The sequence below is a fragment of the Colletotrichum abscissum genome, assembly GCF_030869225.1.
Source record: "Colletotrichum abscissum strain IMI 504890 chromosome Unknown Scaffold_2.1, whole genome shotgun sequence".
Lineage (NCBI taxonomy): Eukaryota > Fungi > Ascomycota > Sordariomycetes > Glomerellales > Glomerellaceae > Colletotrichum > Colletotrichum abscissum.
In genome coordinates this window covers 1,591,517-1,610,449 of record NW_026850098.1, presented here as the reverse complement: position 1 = coordinate 1,610,449, position 18,933 = coordinate 1,591,517, and the positions used below count along the sequence as shown (strand labels likewise).

Genomic DNA, 18,933 nt, shown 5'->3' with positions numbered 1-18,933 from the left:
TTTCAACGACAATATCTCATCTGCGCGGCGACCATTCGATGCCACGAGCCAGAAATCGACGATTCTCAGCCAGCTCTCGATGTCCTCTCGACTACAACCGCCGATTCCACCCCCGACGCGGTATCTCTCGCCACAACAGACCGTTTTCATCGGTAGAACTTGCACACAAGTTTGAATAGACATAATAAAGACAATTGTACGGTTTTAATTTCTTCATATTGGATTGCGCCTCCGTCATCCCATCTATTATACCATTTTTCTTCCATCTGACAGTCCAGACGCGCTGTCCCAATTGGGCCTAGCGGGTACCTGGGTACAGACGCTACACCATATTAGGCCTGGTTCTCAGCCCTACCAGTCGTTCTTGCAACCACCCCCTCAGGGGGTGAGCTATTCTGGCCAATCAGGTGTTACTGATCTGGGTGCACTGTCCGTCTACTTCTACCACTCCTCCTCGAACCGCTCCCAAACCTCCTTCTTCCTTTCCTCTTCACGGTTTGATCGTTTGATGCTCTAGCTTTGCTACGATGACTTCTTTCTGCTTCTCGCCTGCTTCGGCTGCCGCCCGCCCGTCTGAGACCGGTCCGCAGTCCAGGGTTCAAGTCCCTGCCCCCGTCAACGCCAGCACCCTCGTGGCCTCGCTCGGTTCCTTCCTCCGCCGCGTCCCTCGCCTTCTCGCAGCCGCCGTCACAAGCGCTGTCCGCCCGATCCTGTAACTACTCACTTCTTCAGCCTCTCTGGGTCTTTTGTCTTCTTGGTAGCTAATCAGTCTTCTCTAGCCGGTACATCGGTACCCCGACACCCCCCGCGATGCTTGCCCGTAGCTCGTCTTCTCGTCAACCCCAGACTGGAGCTACCCGGCCCTCGATCACGGTGTCGTCCTCTCTTGGTAAGTCCTCTTCTGGGGGCTTTTGTTCTCTGTTTACGGAGCCTGTTGTGCACGTAACCACTCCTCCTCCCCGTGGGCCTCCGCATGGATGGACCCTGAGTATGTCCCATTACTTAGGGCCGGAATCCCGGATCAGTCCTTCTTCGGTCGGTTCTCCTTTGGTCAGGTCTCCTTCGCCATCGGTTGGTTCTGCGTTTACGGCTCCTGTTGGACCTGTTTGCACTCCTCCCGGTCGGTCCCCGCATGGCTTCACCCTGAGTATGTCCCATTACTTAGGTCCTGAGTCCCGGGTTGGTCCTCTGCCTTTGGAAGGTTCCTCGCCTTCGGTTGGAACTGTGGTTACGGAGCCTGTTGGTCCTGTTTGCACTCCTCCCCGTTTGTCTCCGCGTGCCTTCACTCTCAGTATGTCCCATTACTTTGAGTCGGTTCCCCGGGCCAGTCCTTCGTCTTCGGTTCGCTCTGCTTCATCTGGTTCTCCAGGATCTGGTTCGGTTTCCGTTTCCAACCTGGAGGATCCGTTTGTGGACGACGCCGCTGACCTTGCTCTGGCTTCGCCAACCCGTCCTTTGGTTTCGCCCATCAGACCTCCTCCTGACTTTGAACAGTTGATGGCCTTTGCCGATCGGCAAATCAACCTGGCCCGCGCTTACACCGCTAAGCGTCGACCTGCCCCCGTCGCTGTTCCTGCTCCCAGGACCCCGGAGCCAAGGACCCCGGAGCAAAGGATACTAAGGACTCCGGAGCCCTGGACGCTTTCGTCTATGACTTCCTCGCCTTCGGTGGATGCCCCCGTTGAGGAGTCTGGCTCGCTGTTCCGTGATCCGGTTGATCCGCCTTGTACGCCTCCGCCTCGTACTCCTCCTCCTCGTGAGATGGATACCCTCGACCGCAGCGTTGAACGGCAACGGCTCCGGGCCCGCGAGCTCAGCGCAGAGGCCAAGGCGAAGTTTGCGCAAATCCGGGCTCTCCTGTCGGATTGGCCTGCTCCCCAGAGGCGGTACGCGCCCTCTCACGACTACAGCACGGACTCGCCTACGCCGCACACCATCTCCAACTGGGACTCGACCTTGGAAGAGGATCGGGTTTCGGAATACTCCTGGACCAAGGGCGCCTTCCCTGTCGCCTCTCCTGAGCTCCCTGGAGCTCTCGCAGAGTGGGATTCGCCGGCCGCCTCCCCTGTGTATTCTGGATCCCCTGTCGCTTCTTCCTCTGGTTCTGTTGGCTCGTCTGGTTCCGTTGGCTCGTCTGGTTCCGCTGGCTCATCTGGTTCTGCTGGATCATCTGGATCATCTGGTTCTTCCGGCTCTCATGGTTCATCTGGTTCCACTGGCTCTTCTGGATCTGGTGGCTCCTCTGGGTACTGTGCGTCCCCCGGATCTACCGGATCTTTCGGTACTTCCAGCTTTTTTGGGTCCCCTGGTTCTTCTGGTTCTGCCGAGGAATCTGGATCGATCTCTTCCTTGCTGGAGCTTTATGGTCCTCGTTCGCCCGTGCCTGCGCCTGTTCCCGTGCCCGTTCCTGCGCCTGAGCCTGAGTTTGACCTGGTCACGTCCACGATCACGACCCAGCCCAAGGGCATGAAGGCAGTCACCCTCAAGATCACCCGCCGCGTTCCTCGGGTTAGGTCTTAGGCCCTAGGTCCTTTTTGGCTCCTTCTTCTTGGTTACTGGTCTTGGTTACTGGTCTTGGTTACTGGTCTTGGTTACTGGTCTTGGTTACTGGTCTTGGTTACTGGTCTTGGTTACTGGTCTTGGTTACTGGTCTTGGTTACTGGTCTTGGTTACTGGTCCTGGTTACTGATCTTGTTTTGTGCTTGTTTTTGTTTTCTTTTTTCTCACCCCCCACTCTCGTTCGCCCCCCCTTTTGGTCAGCTAACTTCGATAGGTCCCTCGTTCGGGAGGGTCATTGTACTCCCGCTCTTATGATCTAACTTCCATCTCATCTATCTATCTATCTACTATATATCTCAATATGCTTGCTACATAGAATGTCTCAGCAATATCTGTAAGTCTCCCCATCCAACCCTAAACTGTCACCGTCCACTAACTTTGAGTATGCAAACTTAGATCCGACCATCAAACTCATCATCATGGTAAGCTTCCCTCCCTTCTCTACTCCAATTTTCTTGAACTGATATCCCTTCATTTAGACACGATTTCCCGGACTCGGGAGAGTAGTCTTGGTCATCATGGTAAGTAAGCCTTTGGTCCTTCTTTGTCCCAATGAGCTTATACTAACTCTCAACAATCTTCGACAGGTGCTATGGTAATCGTCAAAACAAGGTTGAACAACATGGCAAGTCATTCATTCCTTTCTGTTTCTGTGATTTCAACTAATTTCCATTCAACCTCGACACACTTTGCGGTAGGAGTCAAACGCATAATGTAAGCACACCCTTTCATCCTGTCTTGATATCATTGTCTAATGTAATCGACATGTCCATAGGAAACGATTTCACTTCATCGCCATAGGTCTAAGGCATTCATTTGGTATCTGGACCTGTACCAACCAAGCTACGTGGCAGATACTCTGCTCAGTGCTGACGTGACTACTTTGCCGGCTGCTATTATTCCTCCTCTGCCTGCCCCTATTGCACTGTTCCACCCAAGCCACTATCGTGACGTGGTCCATTCAGACGTGTAGGTGCCAACTTGATGCTTGAAGCTGCAGTCTGCTACAGTTCGTGACTGTGCCTTTTGACAACAACAGTGAACCTTCCCGCTCTAGCTGCGTTTTGAGGTATGGCTGCGGGCCTCAAGCTTGTGTCGGGATTTTGAAGTAGTATGGCCACTCTCGGACGCAATGAAGATGTTGAGTAGCTTCTTATCAGCCAGGGAAGTCTTTCCTCCTCCACTCTGCGAGCTGCTTCTGTCGTATCACATCATTGGCGTTGTCAAGACCTTTGTTCTTGTCGCAGAATCACGGGTGAATAGCGCTATACGCGCCATCAGAGCCGAAGGCAGGTCACAGTGAGGTCCCCGACACATGGAGGCATACTAGCGTGGTGAGATCTGGTTCCCATTACGGCGGGGAAACGAGCGAGTTCGAGTTGAGATGAGGTGTTACAAGTGCTCATCAGCTGCAATGCTGGGGGTCCACTGCAAGTTCACTATGACATCCCAGGCGCCATCTCTCCAAGTTTTGGTCACCTGGAGGTGATCCGTGAAGATCTAAGACAAAGACTGCGTACTGCGGTTGCAATGGAGTTCCCCCGTCCGATGTGTATGTAATTCGCTAGTGTTGTTGCATTACATTGTGTAGAACCTCGCCAGATAGCCCTCGCTTGCGTTTCCAAGAGAGCGATGTGGCACTATGGGAGACCAAGGACAGTATCTACACAGAACATGCGAGCGTCCAAGGCGACTGAGTGCTCCCCCAGACATCGTGAACGACAGCGCCATGCTCTACCTCCTCGATTGGGTTCTATGTTCTATGATCTCCGATCTACATAGTTTGACCTAGTGCTTGGGATAGCTCGGCGGGTCCTTGAGAACTGCTCTGCACCGTCCTTGGTATAACAAACATTGTGAGACCGGAGCTTCCAATAGGGAAGGTACGTTACTGACACCCAGTTGTACCGTTATCGAGACAGAATGATGTGGGTGATGATGCAATGCCTGGCACTCCAAACTCTTCATCAAATACGGGACATCACTAATGTGCAGCAATTCGGAAATTCCTCACGGCAGAACAGTACAACCAAGTAGGCAGAGTCAAGGATATGATGTAATGAAGGCGCAAAATCGACCTTGGCCATCAAATGTTGTCGTAAGGTCTAATCGACACTTTACCGAGCCAAGTTACCGTAGAAGGGGGGGGGGGGGGGGGAGGATACCTCAACATCAGCATGACCCATCCTGGGCTGCCTCCCTACCAAGAAGCGAGCCGCAAGAAGCGATGGCATCACAACATAGCCGAGCCATGAACCGCTGGATGATGAGGCTCGGGCTAGGCTATGGTCTATTCATGTTTGAGGCCCTCCACTCTCCTTTCCGGAGGAGCCCATTCCGGGTCTGGAAAAGCCCGCATCTCTCAAAAGCCTGGATCACGGCCGGGCTCTAGAGTCTCAAGCCGAGATGATGAGAATGAGCGAGGGTTTTCGGCTTAAGGATATGAAATGCGCGGGAGCGGCCGGGTTGTGACGGGGGTGGGGTCATTCGATTGGATGAGATTGAGAGACTGTGATTACCACGGTGACTGGTCTAGATAGAACAGCAAACAAGGGAGAAGACGAAGTCCATCTTGGGTGTTATTAGTGATGATGCCTGGTCTGGCCCGCCAGGATGTCATCCCACGTTTCCAAGAAGATGATTTGCGAGGGGGCTGGTTGACGATACTGTGACTCTGCTAGTCCATGAATATGAGCTCTGCGATAACCGAGCTGAAGTGCCATCCCGGCTTCTCAGGGTCGAGTAGCCGGAATACGGAAGATCCCTTTTGGGACGCTTCGTGCTATCGGTGTACGGATACGTAGTGCGGCTCATCAAATATGCAAGTTCAATCTTGTCAAACCAGGGGTCCGAGACAGATTGTGTAGTGTACGATGTACAAATAGACAAGCAAGCGGTCAGCAGCATCGGAACCACGCCCGGTGGATGGGGTCATATCGTGCATCCCCATTCCACTTCTTCTTGGGACGGACAAGCGTCATCCCGCGGGATGGAGGGGCCGCGCATGGAAGTGAGCGCGAGAATGTTTGCTCGGTTGGGAAGACGGGGCGGTACCTGAGGTTCCTGACATTTCCGCCCCAGGGAATAGAAGGCCGAGGTGCATATTCCATGTTATTGATTTGGTTCCTTTTTGGAAGAAGCAGATTGACTCATTGACACAGATGCCGTTTCGCGTTTCCGGACCGGGGATGGTGAGCTCGGATTCATTCGGGACGAATTTCCGGCAAATGGATGGATCGTGGAACTGCTGGTATCAACCAGCAGAAAGGAACTGCAAGTAGAGAGCAGGAGAGCAAGGGACCGTGGTTTTTCCACCAGTGCCGTGGCGGGTTACCGAGCTTTCGGGAATAACAACAAAGTGGCGCACGAGCGTTGGCTTGCCAAATTAGACCCTAGGAAGGCCAAGGATACGCAAGTGAGAATGTGAAGCTATCTCGCTCGCGTCTTCGCTTTTACGGCGAAAATGTTGAAGATGCCGATATGAGCCAAGAAAGAGAGGCTTGTGCGGTGTTTTCTTTCACTCAATGAAATCTGATTCGTGTCTGTTCGGAGGGGAATCTTCCCTAATGTCTTGAACCGCGACTTTCCGTTGCGGCATCGGCACATTTCGTTCAAACTTGTTGGCTAGCCATAGCCGAATTATCGTGGACGGACAGGATAGAGTTTGGAGGTTCTGCCAGATTGCAAGGGATGGCTGGCCCAAGGTGTTGGTATGGCTGCGTCGTCCGTATCTTCCAGCGGTTGAGGGCCGAGGGTGGCTCGCCGTTGCAGACGATCCCGCTTCGTTGGGGACCAAATTGGATGGATGCTGCAGGGCTGCGGTAGCTCAACAGCTTCACATGTCTTCTGCTTGGGCTCGAGCTCGAACATGGAAATGTGGGAGATGATACGGGAATAAGGTCCTTGGGGTCGAAGGAGCTTATCAGAGTTAGCACTAGTAGCGGTAGTCCGTACGGTGACTGCCAGAGAGACAATAAGCCCAATATCTTGAGCGAGCTCAGTGGTTCCCAATTCCAACAAGATGCCTCTCGGTAAGACATGGCGGGCTGAAGGGGAGCCGGTATGGCCCCAACGGACGGATCCAACGAGGCGTATGGCATTTTGACGTCGTTTCGGTGAGGCAAGGTGAGTCGAGGGCAAGTGGCGAGGGTGTGAAACCAATCATGTTGCTCTATCAAGCTGTGACGAAATAAGACGACCCGAGTGGATAGTATGGTGCATGAGATACGGGGGCAGCATAGAGGATATTCGAGCCCAGCCAGTCTTGAGAGCTGGAATTAGAATCATTCGCGGGAGTCGGGACAGGTCTCCTCACACGCGAATCCCGGCGCCAAGTGCGCTTGTTTGGCAAGCACAGGGGAGCGAAACTAGGTGGCTACGTCACCCCATGGCGTCTATCTGTGGGAAGGAGCCCAAGTTTGATGCTCTGCTTCCTCTCCAGCTTCCACTCCGGGGGGAGAAGTATCAGGCAAGAAATACTGATTTGGTGATACAAAGGAAACCATGGCTATTGCCTCACGGGATGAGAGCGTGACTGATTGTCCAAGGTCTTGCCGGTTAGGTAGGTACACTAGGTAAGGTACCTGTGGTGAAGCTGCCCTGGCCTAGAGGTCATCAAGTGACCCAAGCACAAGCAAGCTCTTATCGATACCGAGCACGTGTAAGGTTACATAAGCGGATTAACTGGGTCTTTCGCCCATAGAGCGTATCATGGTCCGTGCATACCCACTACCCCGCATTCCCGCAGCAGGTGGCAGCGAGCAGTTCGCAGGCCAGTCCCAGACGAGAACAGCGCTCTATGCAAATCCGTCCCATCTGCCAGACGTCTTTTTACAGTCTCTCCTATGCTCTTTTTTGAATTCATAGCTCGATGCGATGGCGAGTGACCTTTACCCCAACTTTGATCAAGTACCTCGACCAAGTGCAACGGCTTCATCGGCATCGTCGGGGCTTTCTCGTCTGGCCTCGGGAGGACGAAGGGAAAGCCAAACGAGCAGCCAAGGAGCAAGGGAGCTGGTCGCTTCTTGCTTGGATGCAATACCAAACACAGGGAACGGTATCAACATCCAAAACCTATTGCACCACAGGAATTAGAAGACGACAATGAAATGCATGGCAATCCATCCAATTTGAAGACCATCTGCTTTGGTTCTTCCACCGCTTCTCATTCTCCCGCACGAGTATTCAATCGCCTCGGCCACCACGCGCTACATGATTGGCACGCCATCTATCAGCCATCCATCTCTTCTTCATCCGCGGCGTTTCCCTTGTCCGTATCGACGCGGAGCAATCCAAGCCATCTCGAAAGGCACAACCAGCCTTCTCTGTCACGGTCTGAGTACCTAACTACTCGAACATGGCTGCTGCTGCCCCGATTCACCTCAGTCACGCTGGCAAACCCCCGCCAGTCTAACAGCCCGAGGTCAGCCAACGATCGACACCCGTTTCATTACTGTCGTGCCGTCATCCAAGCCCAGGCGAAGCCAGGCACCGTCTCACCCAGTGTCTACCGCCAATAGGTATCACTCTTAGCAAGCAAGGCAAGGCATGTCACAACTCGCGGAAAGACAGATACGGTCCAAGAAGACTCGACTGCACAAGGGGTTGCATTCTCCCACGGCGCAAACATAGCCGCCGCCTACCTTGAGCAGCTCGCTGTCGCAGTCGTCCGTTCCGCTCCAATCTGCTCAGATTGTCAGGAGATTTCCTCTCCTGATGGCGCCCACGGTGACGTTTCCAATGTCGGACATGTCAATGTTCCCCTCAACACCAAACATCCACCCATGTGCATGTCGTCCCGATTACCTCCATCCAGACTGCCCAGCTTTCAATTTACTGCAGCCCAAGGCAGGTCGAAGGATGTTCCCGAGATTCGAGCGATTCCCCAGGTATCCATCCATTCCACCCTGTAACCTGTCCCATCCCATCCATCCATCCATTCATCCATCCATCCAGCTCTCTAGCACTCTAGGTACGACTACAAAGTACTTGGACAAGAACGGGCCAGCCACGCCCCCCTCATTGCCTCCGACACGTTGATGGATGAGGTGTGCCGAAACCATTCAACCCCGCATCCGGACGGCACCAGACAGACGCGACAGACAATGCGCCTGGCTTCGCAACCACGGCCTCTTGGTGAAATCCCCAACTCCTCATTGGCTCGTTACCTCCCCAAGCCAGGGACAACGCCGCTTGGATGGGAGGGTGGGAAGCTTTGAGTCGTACTGTAGTCTACCTACCTCTCGTCGCTGGAGCTTGAGGAGGGGGGCTGGCATGTCTCTCTGTCTTTGCTGGCTAATACCTCGTAGTCCAATGGTCGACTGACCGACCGACCGACTGTGACCCTGTGTGTGTGAACTGGCATACCGACAATGCCTTCCATGTACTGGGTAGAGAGGTACTTGTCTGGTCATCAACACCAAGTATCTCTCTCCTCCATGCCGTCTCGGACACCAGGATCAGCCAAGGTAAGTGGCACAAGGCATGTGTCTCTCTCATAAATATATCGACACCATAGCCTCGACTCCGCACGAGATGCCCATCTCTCACACCATCCATACTTTTTGTCTGTTCCGTACCAAGGTACTGCACTCATCGCTCTCGTCCACCCGTCCCTTTTGAGACGTTAAAGCTACCTATACGCATCTCGATCAACTGGGAAGCATCGGTCCTCCTCCAAACAACACACAGAAGCAAGGCTACTGCTGGAATCGATCAACGGCTTCCAATCCGCCTTCCTCTACTAGCCCAACTGGGAGCAGCTACTGCCGAACGTTGATCGCCCCGAGAAGCACCTGACATCTTGAACCACCTAAGCTACCGTCAACTCCCGAAGGAAACCATCCATCCACGAGCAAAGAAGGAATTACTTGGACTCGTCTCTACCTTACGGGCCACCGCATCCTCACACAAACTTTGTGACTACCTATCTTACCGTCTACCTCTCTCTTGCTACAACTTGCTTATTTGCTTGCTCGTCCGACTCATCTTTCTCTCGACCTTCACCCTCTCCTCTCTGACCCCAAAGCAAGCCATAAACCCAACCCCGCCTTCCTCTCCTCTTACTACTTCAGCATTTCCCCAACGCCAGCACGCGACCTCGAATCGAACTTGAGTCTTTGTGCAGAGTCATTGCGACGCTTGTCTAACACTCTGATACCCTATATCGACTGCAAAACGTCAAACCATTAGCTGTACGATAACCAACCCATCCAACAAGACATCCCTTCTCTTGGTAAGTCAAAACGTTCGAGCCAACGTCGTTCTTCTCTCAATGTGTCTCGAAAGCTTTCATTGGGGACGCCAGGCGTTCAACAAGGGCGTTTGAGCTAATCCCGTCTCTCTTCTCTGCCATCCCCCTCAACCCCAACCCCGCTGCGGCTTTGCTCTTTGCAGACGACCCGGCATTCTTCTGCCAATCTACCCTACCTGGCTTTGCATAGTGTGCAAGTCCGAGACCCTTACACATCTCCAGCTCGAAGCTCTACTAGCTCCAGCTCCAGCCCACGTCGGCACCTTTCACTTGCGATCCACCTTATTCCGCCTTACACCAAACCCACCTTGCCTTGCGTCTTACTCTCCTCCGTCTCCCCTCCTTCACTGGCCCAAGTCATCTCCGGCCTAGTGCGGAACACCCTCCTCTTCCTACCCCCCGTCATTGAACCTCTCTTCCACTTACATGGGAAGCGGAACACCTCAACCACGGCTGCATCCACCCGGAGCTACCCCCCGTCCCTATCTTTTCCGATGACATACCCCCGCCCCCACCGCCTCATCTTCCAGGCCGATGAGACCCGGGACCGTCACCTCGGTCACTGCCTCTAGTTCCGCCGGATGCCCAGCCCTTGTCTCGTTCTGCATCTACTCTACGCCGAAGCCTACGCACTTGCACTACACCACTCATCTGCATACCCTGTCCAACGTGCGCCCGTTTCTGCATGTGGGACTTGCCGTAGCCCAAATGTGGAATTGCGTCTTTGCGTCCCGTCTCATGCTTTTGTTGGACCCCCACCGGATCTGGTCCTCGTTCAAACTGACCGGGGGGTTGACTTAACATTGGTATTTGACAGGCACGGAAGAACGAGGGAGCTCTCTCATACTATAAAGCTACCTGTGAAACCTCTTGGATCGAACGTTGGCTAACTAGTGTCCTCTCTTCTTCTCTTTGACAGCTTCTCTACCTCCCAACCTAGCTCTTCGACTGTCTACCCGAAGCAGCTATCATTCTCGACGACCTCTTCAACTTGTACCGAGTTGGATACTTGACCATACTGTGATTCAGTCCTACTTACACACCCACCATCATGAGCTCTTCATCCATCAAGCAGGCAGCTGAGGCCGCACGAACTCGCACCTCAGAAGTTCTGAAGGGAGACGGTGCCGCTGTCGCCAATGACTTCCTCCACACTCCTGTCATGAGGGCAGCGTTGCCCTTCATCAACGGCGGTATCAGCGGCATGGTAGCCACCTCTGTTATTCAGCCCGTCGACATGATCAAGGTCCGCATCCAGCTCGCTGGAGAGGGTGTTGCCGGAGGACCCAAGCCTACACCATTGTCAGTCACCCGGGAAATTCTTGCTAGCGGAAAGGCCCTCGACCTCTACACCGGTCTGTCGGCCGGCCTCCTGCGCCAAGCTGTCTACACAACGGCCCGCTTGGGCTTCTTTGACACCTTTATGGGCAAGCTCGGCCAACGCGCCAAAGAGCAGGGAAACGCTATTGGCTTCAAGGAACGTGCCACCGCGGGCCTCGCAGCCGGAGGTCTTGCCGCCATGATTGGAAATCCTGCCGACCTTGCCCTCATCCGCATGCAGAGTGACGGACTGAAGCCCCTTGCTGAGCGCAAGAACTACAAGAGTGTCATCGACGCTCTCTCAAGCATTGCAAAGTCTGAAGGTGTTGCCGCTCTCTGGGCCGGTGCCGCCCCCACGGTCGTCCGTGCTATGGCTCTCAACTTTGGTCAGCTCGCCTTCTTCAGCGAGGCCAAGGTGCAGCTCAAGCAGAATACGCAGCTGTCCTCTCAAGTTCAGACTCTCACCGCCAGCGCCATTGCCGGATTCTTCGCCAGTTTTTTCTCTTTGCCCTTCGACTTCGTCAAGACCCGCCTACAGAAGCAGTCCAAGGGACCCGATGGCAAGCTTCCGTACAAGTCAATGGCCGACTGCTTTGCCAAGGTCGCTAAGCAGGAGGGCGTTATGCGCTTCTACCGCGGTTTCGGTACCTACTACGTCCGCATTGCTCCCCATGCGTAAGTGGACCATCTCAACCCCGTGTGCCCGTGTTTTAGGTACCTTGTTTGTGTGCTAACAATAGTGCGTTTCCAACAGAATGGTAACACTCATCGTTGCCGACTACCTTGGCTTCATCACCAAATAGACGGAATACGAATAGCACGAACGACACGAACGACACGAACGAGAGTCTCATTCAATCGCCGGCGCCTACGAGGTTTCAGTCGTCTCGAATATTTCTTGTGGCTGGAGTGTAGTAGAGCATAGCCTCCCCTCCGAGCCAATTGGGCATCGCATTCTGATTAGTCATTCTCAATGACTTGGCGCTCTTGGTGTTATTGCAAGTTGGGTTTTCTTGGAGGTAAATAGTATTGCGTTTTGAGTTTATATCAATGGCTTGGACAAGGAAACGAGACGAGAGAGAGGCATGCAAACGTACATAGCCCCCGCCCGGCCGTTGAAAGGGCATTGACGGGCGTATGGACCCCCACGCTTTTTAGGGGATCAAATAAAGAAGAATTCAGCCATGTCTGCGTGTCTCTTGGTGAATCTGCATGTTTGTGTGTGCCTGCGCATGTGAAACCTTTTTCTGTTTTTTTGAGAGCGGGTGGGGGGTTGAGTACCAATGACGGTGTTTGTGTGTTCCTCAACATTGTCTGTGTGAGCCAGTGGCATGCCTTTGGTGAGATTCTGGTCTGAGCGGATCAACCATTAGAGGCAGATGTTTATCTAAGCTCACCTGTAGAGTGAGTCCCAGCAGAGAGGCTGAGGTGGGCAGAGCCAGTCTCCTTGGTCCACTTGGTCTCACCGAGCTCACTAGTTGAGGTGTGTGTGTGCATGTATGTATGTAACATCTTTCATCATATCCATGTGGCTTTTTGGCCAACTCAACGTTCATGTCTGGGGTACAAGCTAAACATGTACGGCCGTTGAAGGATGCATGTGAATCAAATACCCTTCCGAGAGTTCAATCTGAGCACTTGATAAATCCCCAAGGGGAACATTTTGATCGTCTCTGAAAATCAAAAGCGTGCTGGAATTATTAAAGTCTTTCTTTGTGTATACCGCCATTTGCCATTTCGCCTGCCCTTTCTTATCTGCAAAGAAGTGCCGAACCAAAACCCTGGATATCAGAGGCTGGATTGGCATTCAGCCAGCCACCTGATGCTTTTTTCAAAAAGAATCACCCAACCCGGGCGGGGCCATCCCATCACTGTAATCCTCCCGTCCATGTCCTGCCCAGGCCCGTTGAAGACCTCATTTGTAGTACGCCTTATCCGTTGTCAAAACACGTATCCTCCCTTCGCTTCGCTCCTAGTCGTGACCCGGCTTGCTTGTCAACGTTGGGTGTAGGACCAGTTCATCTCCATAGAGTTCATGAATCAAACGGAATGATATCCAGATCCACGTAGCCAGCCTGGTCAACCTACTCCTGGCTGGCACTGAGGTCCGGATTCTTCTCCCACAGGTTGCGGAGGATCGCCGTGATACCCTCGTCTTCCTCTCCACCCACAAGACTCGACCCGCTGAGGCCCTGGACGCCGTTTCCCTCGTGAAGGGCGCGTCCGCTCTGATGGTCGTCCCCGTCGGCCTCGTAGCTCGATCCAGCCCCGTTGGTCCGGATGGAATAAGCGCGCGGGGTGACGGGTCTACGGGCGGAGCCGGTGCTGGTGCCGGTGCCGCCCGATGCCGCAGCCAGAGCCGCTTCGTTCAGGCTCGAGTTACGCATATGTTGCCCTCCCGGCGTAACGCCCCCCCGTACCGACGCGGCCTTGCCGTTGCCGTTGGCGGTCCCGTTGCGCGGTATCCGCTGCGTCTTGTTGGCGCGGTTCACCTGCGCGAGGCGGTCCAGCGAACGCACCACGGGGTTCTGGAAGCGGCGGACGCTGAGGTACTCCATCCCTGTCCGTTCCAGCTGCTTCGCGACGCGTGGGTCGCGGCTCGCGCCGCCGTCGTAGCCCGGCCCGCCAATGCCGACCAGGGGGCTCGCGCCCACTGCGCCCACGCCTCCTCCTACTGCCTGACCCGGCTCAATGACGGAGCTGGCGCGCTGAAGATTGAGCTTCTGCTGCGTTCGCGACTTTTCGGCGGGCGGGGCGAATCGCCTTCCCGACCGTGGCGCGAGCGCTGTACCGTCAGTGGTATCGCGGGTTTTGCGAGTCTCTAGAGCACTGTCGCCGTCTTCGTCGTCTGATAATGGCAGATCGCGGTTTCTTCCTTGGCGTCCGGACCCCGAGGACTGCGGTCGCCCTCGAGAGGGGTTCTCCTCAGACCGTAAGCTCGCCGGCCCAGGCGTTGGGAGCTGGTAGAAAGATCCTTCGCGCGCCGCGCCGGAGCTTCCTGCGTTGACAAATCTCGAAATAAGCTCGTCGCCGGCGCTGCCCGGTAAGGTGCTGACGTTGTGCGAGTCGCCTAGGGTCGAGCCGCGGCCGATGGAGTCGGGGGATGAGGAGTGGCCCCGCCGTGAGACGGATACTGTGTCTGCCGTCATCTTGGGAGGTGCGCCGTGGGAAGGGGTGCGTTGAAGTAATCTCGAGGTTAGGTAGGCTTTGTGCTGTACGGTCTCGCGGTCGGGTGTCGCTGAGACCAGGGGTGATGATTGCGCTGCGGGAGTTTCTGCTCTGGAGTTGTTCGCAGAGTTGCCGGCAGAGTTGCTGGCAGAGTTATTCGCGCTGCTGCTGCCGTCGTCTGGCTTCGCAGAGGCTTGTGTGCTGGCGAGCGATCCTCGTCTTGATAGGTATGGTGAAGCGGATGTGCTGGCGTCAACCCATTCGTCGTCTTGGCCGTCGTTCCCCAAGTCGAAATGTACCTGTGACTTTTGCGACTTGACCTTATTCACGGCCGGATTCGAGCTCGTTCGCTTGAGTTTCTCCACCGACTTGATCTTTGCGGGCTTGTTGACTTCGCCGTGGGATTTGTTCCTCCGTAAGCTCGTCGCGGAGGCGGTTTTGCTGAGGTTCGCGGAGGAGCTGTCGCGGGAGAGTTTCGCTTCAGATTGGACTCGGCGATGGCCAGCTGCGGAGGCGCGATTTCGATCGGGCGAAGGGGATGCTTGTCGGCGGTGATTGTTCAGTTTTGAGGCCGTCGAGCCATGGTGTTTGTGTAGTGCTTTGGAGGAAGGAACGCGTGCATGCAGGCGACCGCCGCCGACAACGTGCTTTTGGGATTTCGAGCGGTGCTGATGATGGTGGTCTCGGTGAGCCTGGTCGCTGTTTGTCGAATCGCTCTCCTGATGATTGAGAGGAGGGCGTCTTGATTGGCTGGGCGCCGAAGATTCATCACCGTCTCTGTCTCTGTCTCGAACCATGGTTGCTTATTTGACCCCCTGGGGGATACCGGTACTTGACGAATAGGTACTATGATGTGCCGTTGCAGCCAAGGTACAACAATGTCATGGGTGTCGACAGGTTCTTTGGGGGTGGTAGCAAGGCTTGTTCTCTGATGCGCGGGTGCGGTGCGGTACGTTGCGTGGGCGTTCGGAGGACCGACGGATTGCGGTGGTGGCTGCCCGCGTTGCTGTTTCAATGAGGTAATGCGTCGAAAACTACAGGGAGGGAGAGCACTGGAACTTCGGGAGAGCGCGGGCTGGACAAGGTGCGCCCAATTGGGGGCCGATTGCGGCGAGGAATTGCGCAGTAAAAGGGATGACAACTGGAGGGGAGTCGTATCGTAGTCGAGGTATAGTGGGAGTTCGGGTATCTGCGTTATAGAGAGGAAAGATTGAAAGATGCTGCGCTGTTCACTCCAAGCTGCGAGGAGAAATAAGTAGTGTAAAATGGGAAAGAGAGTGAAGAAGAGGGAAAAGGGCCAGGTCGAAGTTCCCGTCCATGTGTCTAAGGTACCCTTTGGCTAAATTACCTTAGACAAGGTACCCGAGACCATGGGAGGCACCCACGATTCCCTCTCCACTGCTGGCTCCGGCGCCATTCAGGACCATTCTCGGCATGCCACGCCCGCTAACGTCCATCGTCAGCACCTGTGCGTGCTGCTTTTAGGTGCGCCTGGACCCGACTTCAACCGCTTCCCACCCCTGCATGCCACGATTCCTAAAAAAATCCCACATTCGAGTCTGGGGTGGCTGCACGAATCAGGCACTCTGTGATTGGCCAATACCAGGAATGACAATGCAGTTGGTTCCTCTAGCCTTCACCATTATCTCCACGTGACTCTGCCGGATAAGCTTCTTACCGCGAATGGACGCCATTCCCAGTTCGTCACAGACCAACCAGGCGCATGCTTGATTCTACCTACATCCGCAACATCACAGCGATTCAACACTGAAATATCTTCAGTCACGTCCGACTGTACATTGAATAAACTCAACAACCGACGCCTGCCACCCTCTCAAGACCTCCAACCCGCGACGGACCGTTTCTGTAGCCGCCATCATGTCGGGCCAAATTGCAGCTTTGGAGGAGGACCGCCAACAGTATCAAGAGCAGGTACGCAATTTCTCGACCTTTAGACCTCATATCTGTTCTTCGCTAACTTGACCCTCACAGCTCGATGTTGTTCTCGCCGGCCTCAAAGATGATCCCGAAAATGCCGAACTCAAGAATCTTCAGGCGGAGTTGAATGACATGATTTCCCTCCTAAACGAGTCTCTTGCTGAGCTGCAGCCGAAGCAGGCGCCCAAGCCCATCCCTCAAAAAGCGCCCAGCCCGCCAGAGCCCGAGAAGTGGTCCAAGGAAAACCACCCAGCTTTCAAGAAGGCTGCACCCGCCCCCGAAGAGAAGGAGGAACCACCCGTTACGTACTCGGTGAATGACACTGTCATGGCGAAATGGGCATCGGGCGACAGAGGCTTCTATCCTGCCCGAATCACATCCATCACCGGCTCTTCAACAGATCCCGTCTACATTGTCAAGTTCAAGAGCTATGACAACACGGAAACGCTGCGAGCCAAGGACATCCGCCCCATGTCCAACAAACGCAAGGCTGACGGAGCACCAGCTCCCGCATCTAGCACCGCACAACAGACCGCACGTCCGCCGGGCCCCTCGAATGGTGTCGTTACATCCGCAGCAGCTAGCTTGTACCCTGAGCAACAAGCCAAGATTGAAGCAGAAAAGAATGCTGCCGATGGCGCCGCAAAGCCCCCTAAAGCCAAGAAGATCAAAGCTACGAAAGAATTGGAAAAGGGCAAATCCAAGTGGCAGGAGTTCAACTCAAAGTCCAAGTTTGGAAAGCAGAAGAAGGACAGCATGTTCCGCACACCTGACGGCGTTGGCGGCCGAGGTACGTTGTTCGCGCTGAACCAATACTGAGGATGATGCTAACACAATCACAGTTGGTTTCACAGGCTCTGGCCAAGCTATGCGGAAAGACACTGCTCGCAGTCGACACGTTTATCAACAAAACGATGAGCTCGACTAACTGCTGCTAGGGCATAGGGATGCGGGAGGATCTTGAGGGAAGGAGGTTCAAGGCATTGGCGTTCATGGGTGATTTGGCACTCTCAATCTCTTCATGGTAAAGTGTCTTGTTTCCGCGTTACATAGGCTAACGGTTTGTACACATGTGTTTTACTCACTCCAGGCGACCATGGGATTATGATCTCATCTGGGCTCTGCGCATCAAGCGCGGGGGGGTCCCTTGTTACAAATACATGAGATGCCCAACTTCCCCAGCTTCTTGGCCACCTTGACTAAACATCTGGCTATACAGGATATCCTACACTCTCATTTCGTCCTCAGAATACGTCGCTTACTGGCCGTCACATGTCAGTGGCGAGCTACGGTGAGCGGAGGTCAATCTTCGGGGCAATATCCTTGGCAATCTTGAGAAAGATTTCCGCCCTGGCACTCGACGGCTCCGATACGACGGTGGGCTTGCCCAGATCCGCATCATCGCCGATGGATGGGTGCAGGGGGATGTCGCCTAAAAAGTCGATCTTGTGCTCTCTGCACATGCGCTCGACTCTCTCGTTAGACCCAAAAACGTGTGTGTCGCCGTTGCAGTGTGGACAGTTGAAGAGTGACATGTTTTGCACCAAGCCCAAAATGTTGGTATTGACCTTGTTGAACATGTTGACGCCCTTGACCGCGTCTTTGACTGCGAGTGTATGGGGTGTGGTGACAATAATGGACCCTGGCTATTGTAAGCGATGGCCGGCATTCATGTGCCTAGTGTTGCGACGTTCAAACATGACTTACCATCAAGTATGATCTGCTGTGTGATGGTGAGCTGCGTATCGCCCGTGCCTGGAGGCAGGTCGAGCACGAGAACATCCAATCCACCCCAGTCGACTTCGTGAAGTAGCTGCTGAATGGCCTTCATCACCATGGGGCCTCGCCATACCACGGCGTCGTCCTCTGGTACGAGATAGCCCATGGACATGGTTTTGACGCCGTAATTAGTCATTGGGATTAACTGGTTGTCTAGTGACATTGTCAGTTGACGAGCTGGGATGGTCGAAGAGGTCCGAGTCCTTACTTTCTGAGAGCCTGGGCTCTCCGGAGAGGTTGAAGAGTGTCGGAATAGACGGGCCAAAGATATCGGTGTCCAGGATACCAGCCCTGTAGCCTAGTCGTGCAAAAGCCAATGACAGGTTTGCTATGAATATTGATTATTACTCTGCCTTTTTGCATACAAGCTTCGGTCCGAGCTGCGTAACCTACCTGCGACTGTGCTCTTGCCAACGCCACCCTTGGCGGAAGAAACAGCAATGATTTTCTCCACGCCAGTAATCTTCCTCTTCACGGGCTTCCTGGGCCAGTTGGGCGGTGTGCCGGATTTCGGCAGACCCTGTATGCCATGTTAGTCGGTCTCAGGTATGAAGTGACGCATGTGCGTGAGAGTGAGCAAGAGTAACAGCAAGAGAGAAGCGTGAGTTGTACCAAGGGGTTTTCATGGCCCAGGACTCGAAGAGTCGACTGAAACGGACGGAATAATGTTGGCCTCATTGTGTGGCCTTTGACAGGCGAAATACAATCACCTTGAACGTCAAAGAGCGATGCAATGCACAATGTAATCGAAGAGACCCGGGAGACGGACAATGCCTCTGGGGTGGTGATGAGAGGATGTAATTGATTGGCCCTACGTAGACTGGATCTGTTTGCGGAGTATCTTCGGCTGAGCTTCAGCTTCAATCACTTACAATGGCACTGCCTGAGACGGCAGCACATCACTGGAATAATGCGAT

The 18,933-nt window shown here is 54.3% G+C and overlaps 7 protein-coding genes across 7 annotated transcripts; 3 read left to right on the top strand and 4 right to left on the bottom strand.

Annotated features, from left to right (window-relative positions):
* Window positions 1-527: 527 nt before the first annotated feature.
* On the top strand, window positions 528-2,520 carry CABS01_01208 (uncharacterized protein; the record flags this gene model as incomplete). The annotated part of the gene is made up of 3 exons (XM_060534588.1): window positions 528-712; window positions 780-889; window positions 1,166-2,520. 3 exons carry the CDS (start codon window positions 528-530, stop codon window positions 2,518-2,520), a joined length of 1,650 nt encoding a protein of 549 aa, XP_060401666.1.
* A 1,827-nt stretch (window positions 2,521-4,347) lies between these two features.
* CABS01_01207 (uncharacterized protein) lies at window positions 4,348-4,527 on the bottom strand (the record flags this gene model as incomplete). Its single annotated transcript, XM_060534587.1, has 1 exon — window positions 4,348-4,527. One exon carries the CDS (start codon window positions 4,525-4,527, stop codon window positions 4,348-4,350), a length of 180 nt encoding a protein of 59 aa, XP_060401665.1.
* A 1,643-nt stretch (window positions 4,528-6,170) lies between these two features.
* Window positions 6,171-6,659, bottom strand: CABS01_01206 (uncharacterized protein; the record flags this gene model as incomplete). The annotated part of the gene is made up of 1 exon (XM_060534586.1): window positions 6,171-6,659. The coding sequence occupies one exon, from the start codon at window positions 6,657-6,659 to the stop codon at window positions 6,171-6,173; it is 489 nt and encodes a 162-aa protein (XP_060401664.1).
* Window positions 6,660-10,862: 4,203 nt separating this feature from the next.
* On the top strand, window positions 10,863-11,934 carry CABS01_01205 (mitochondrial 2-oxoglutarate/malate carrier protein; the record flags this gene model as incomplete). Its single annotated transcript, XM_060534585.1, has 2 exons — window positions 10,863-11,806; window positions 11,886-11,934. The coding sequence occupies 2 exons, from the start codon at window positions 10,863-10,865 to the stop codon at window positions 11,932-11,934; spliced, it is 993 nt and encodes a 330-aa protein (XP_060401663.1).
* A 1,281-nt stretch (window positions 11,935-13,215) lies between these two features.
* On the bottom strand, window positions 13,216-15,096 carry CABS01_01204 (uncharacterized protein; the record flags this gene model as incomplete). The annotated part of the gene is made up of 1 exon (XM_060534584.1): window positions 13,216-15,096. One exon carries the CDS (start codon window positions 15,094-15,096, stop codon window positions 13,216-13,218), a length of 1,881 nt encoding a protein of 626 aa, XP_060401662.1.
* A 1,081-nt stretch (window positions 15,097-16,177) lies between these two features.
* Window positions 16,178-17,165, top strand: CABS01_01203 (uncharacterized protein; the record flags this gene model as incomplete). Its single annotated transcript, XM_060534583.1, has 3 exons — window positions 16,178-16,231; window positions 16,292-17,027; window positions 17,080-17,165. The coding sequence occupies 3 exons, from the start codon at window positions 16,178-16,180 to the stop codon at window positions 17,163-17,165; spliced, it is 876 nt and encodes a 291-aa protein (XP_060401661.1).
* Window positions 17,166-17,523: 358 nt separating this feature from the next.
* CABS01_01202 (uncharacterized protein) lies at window positions 17,524-18,694 on the bottom strand (the record flags this gene model as incomplete). Its single annotated transcript, XM_060534582.1, has 5 exons — window positions 17,524-17,879; window positions 17,945-18,169; window positions 18,225-18,344; window positions 18,410-18,536; window positions 18,629-18,694. The coding sequence occupies 5 exons, from the start codon at window positions 18,692-18,694 to the stop codon at window positions 17,524-17,526; spliced, it is 894 nt and encodes a 297-aa protein (XP_060401660.1).
* Window positions 18,695-18,933: the final 239 nt, after the last annotated feature.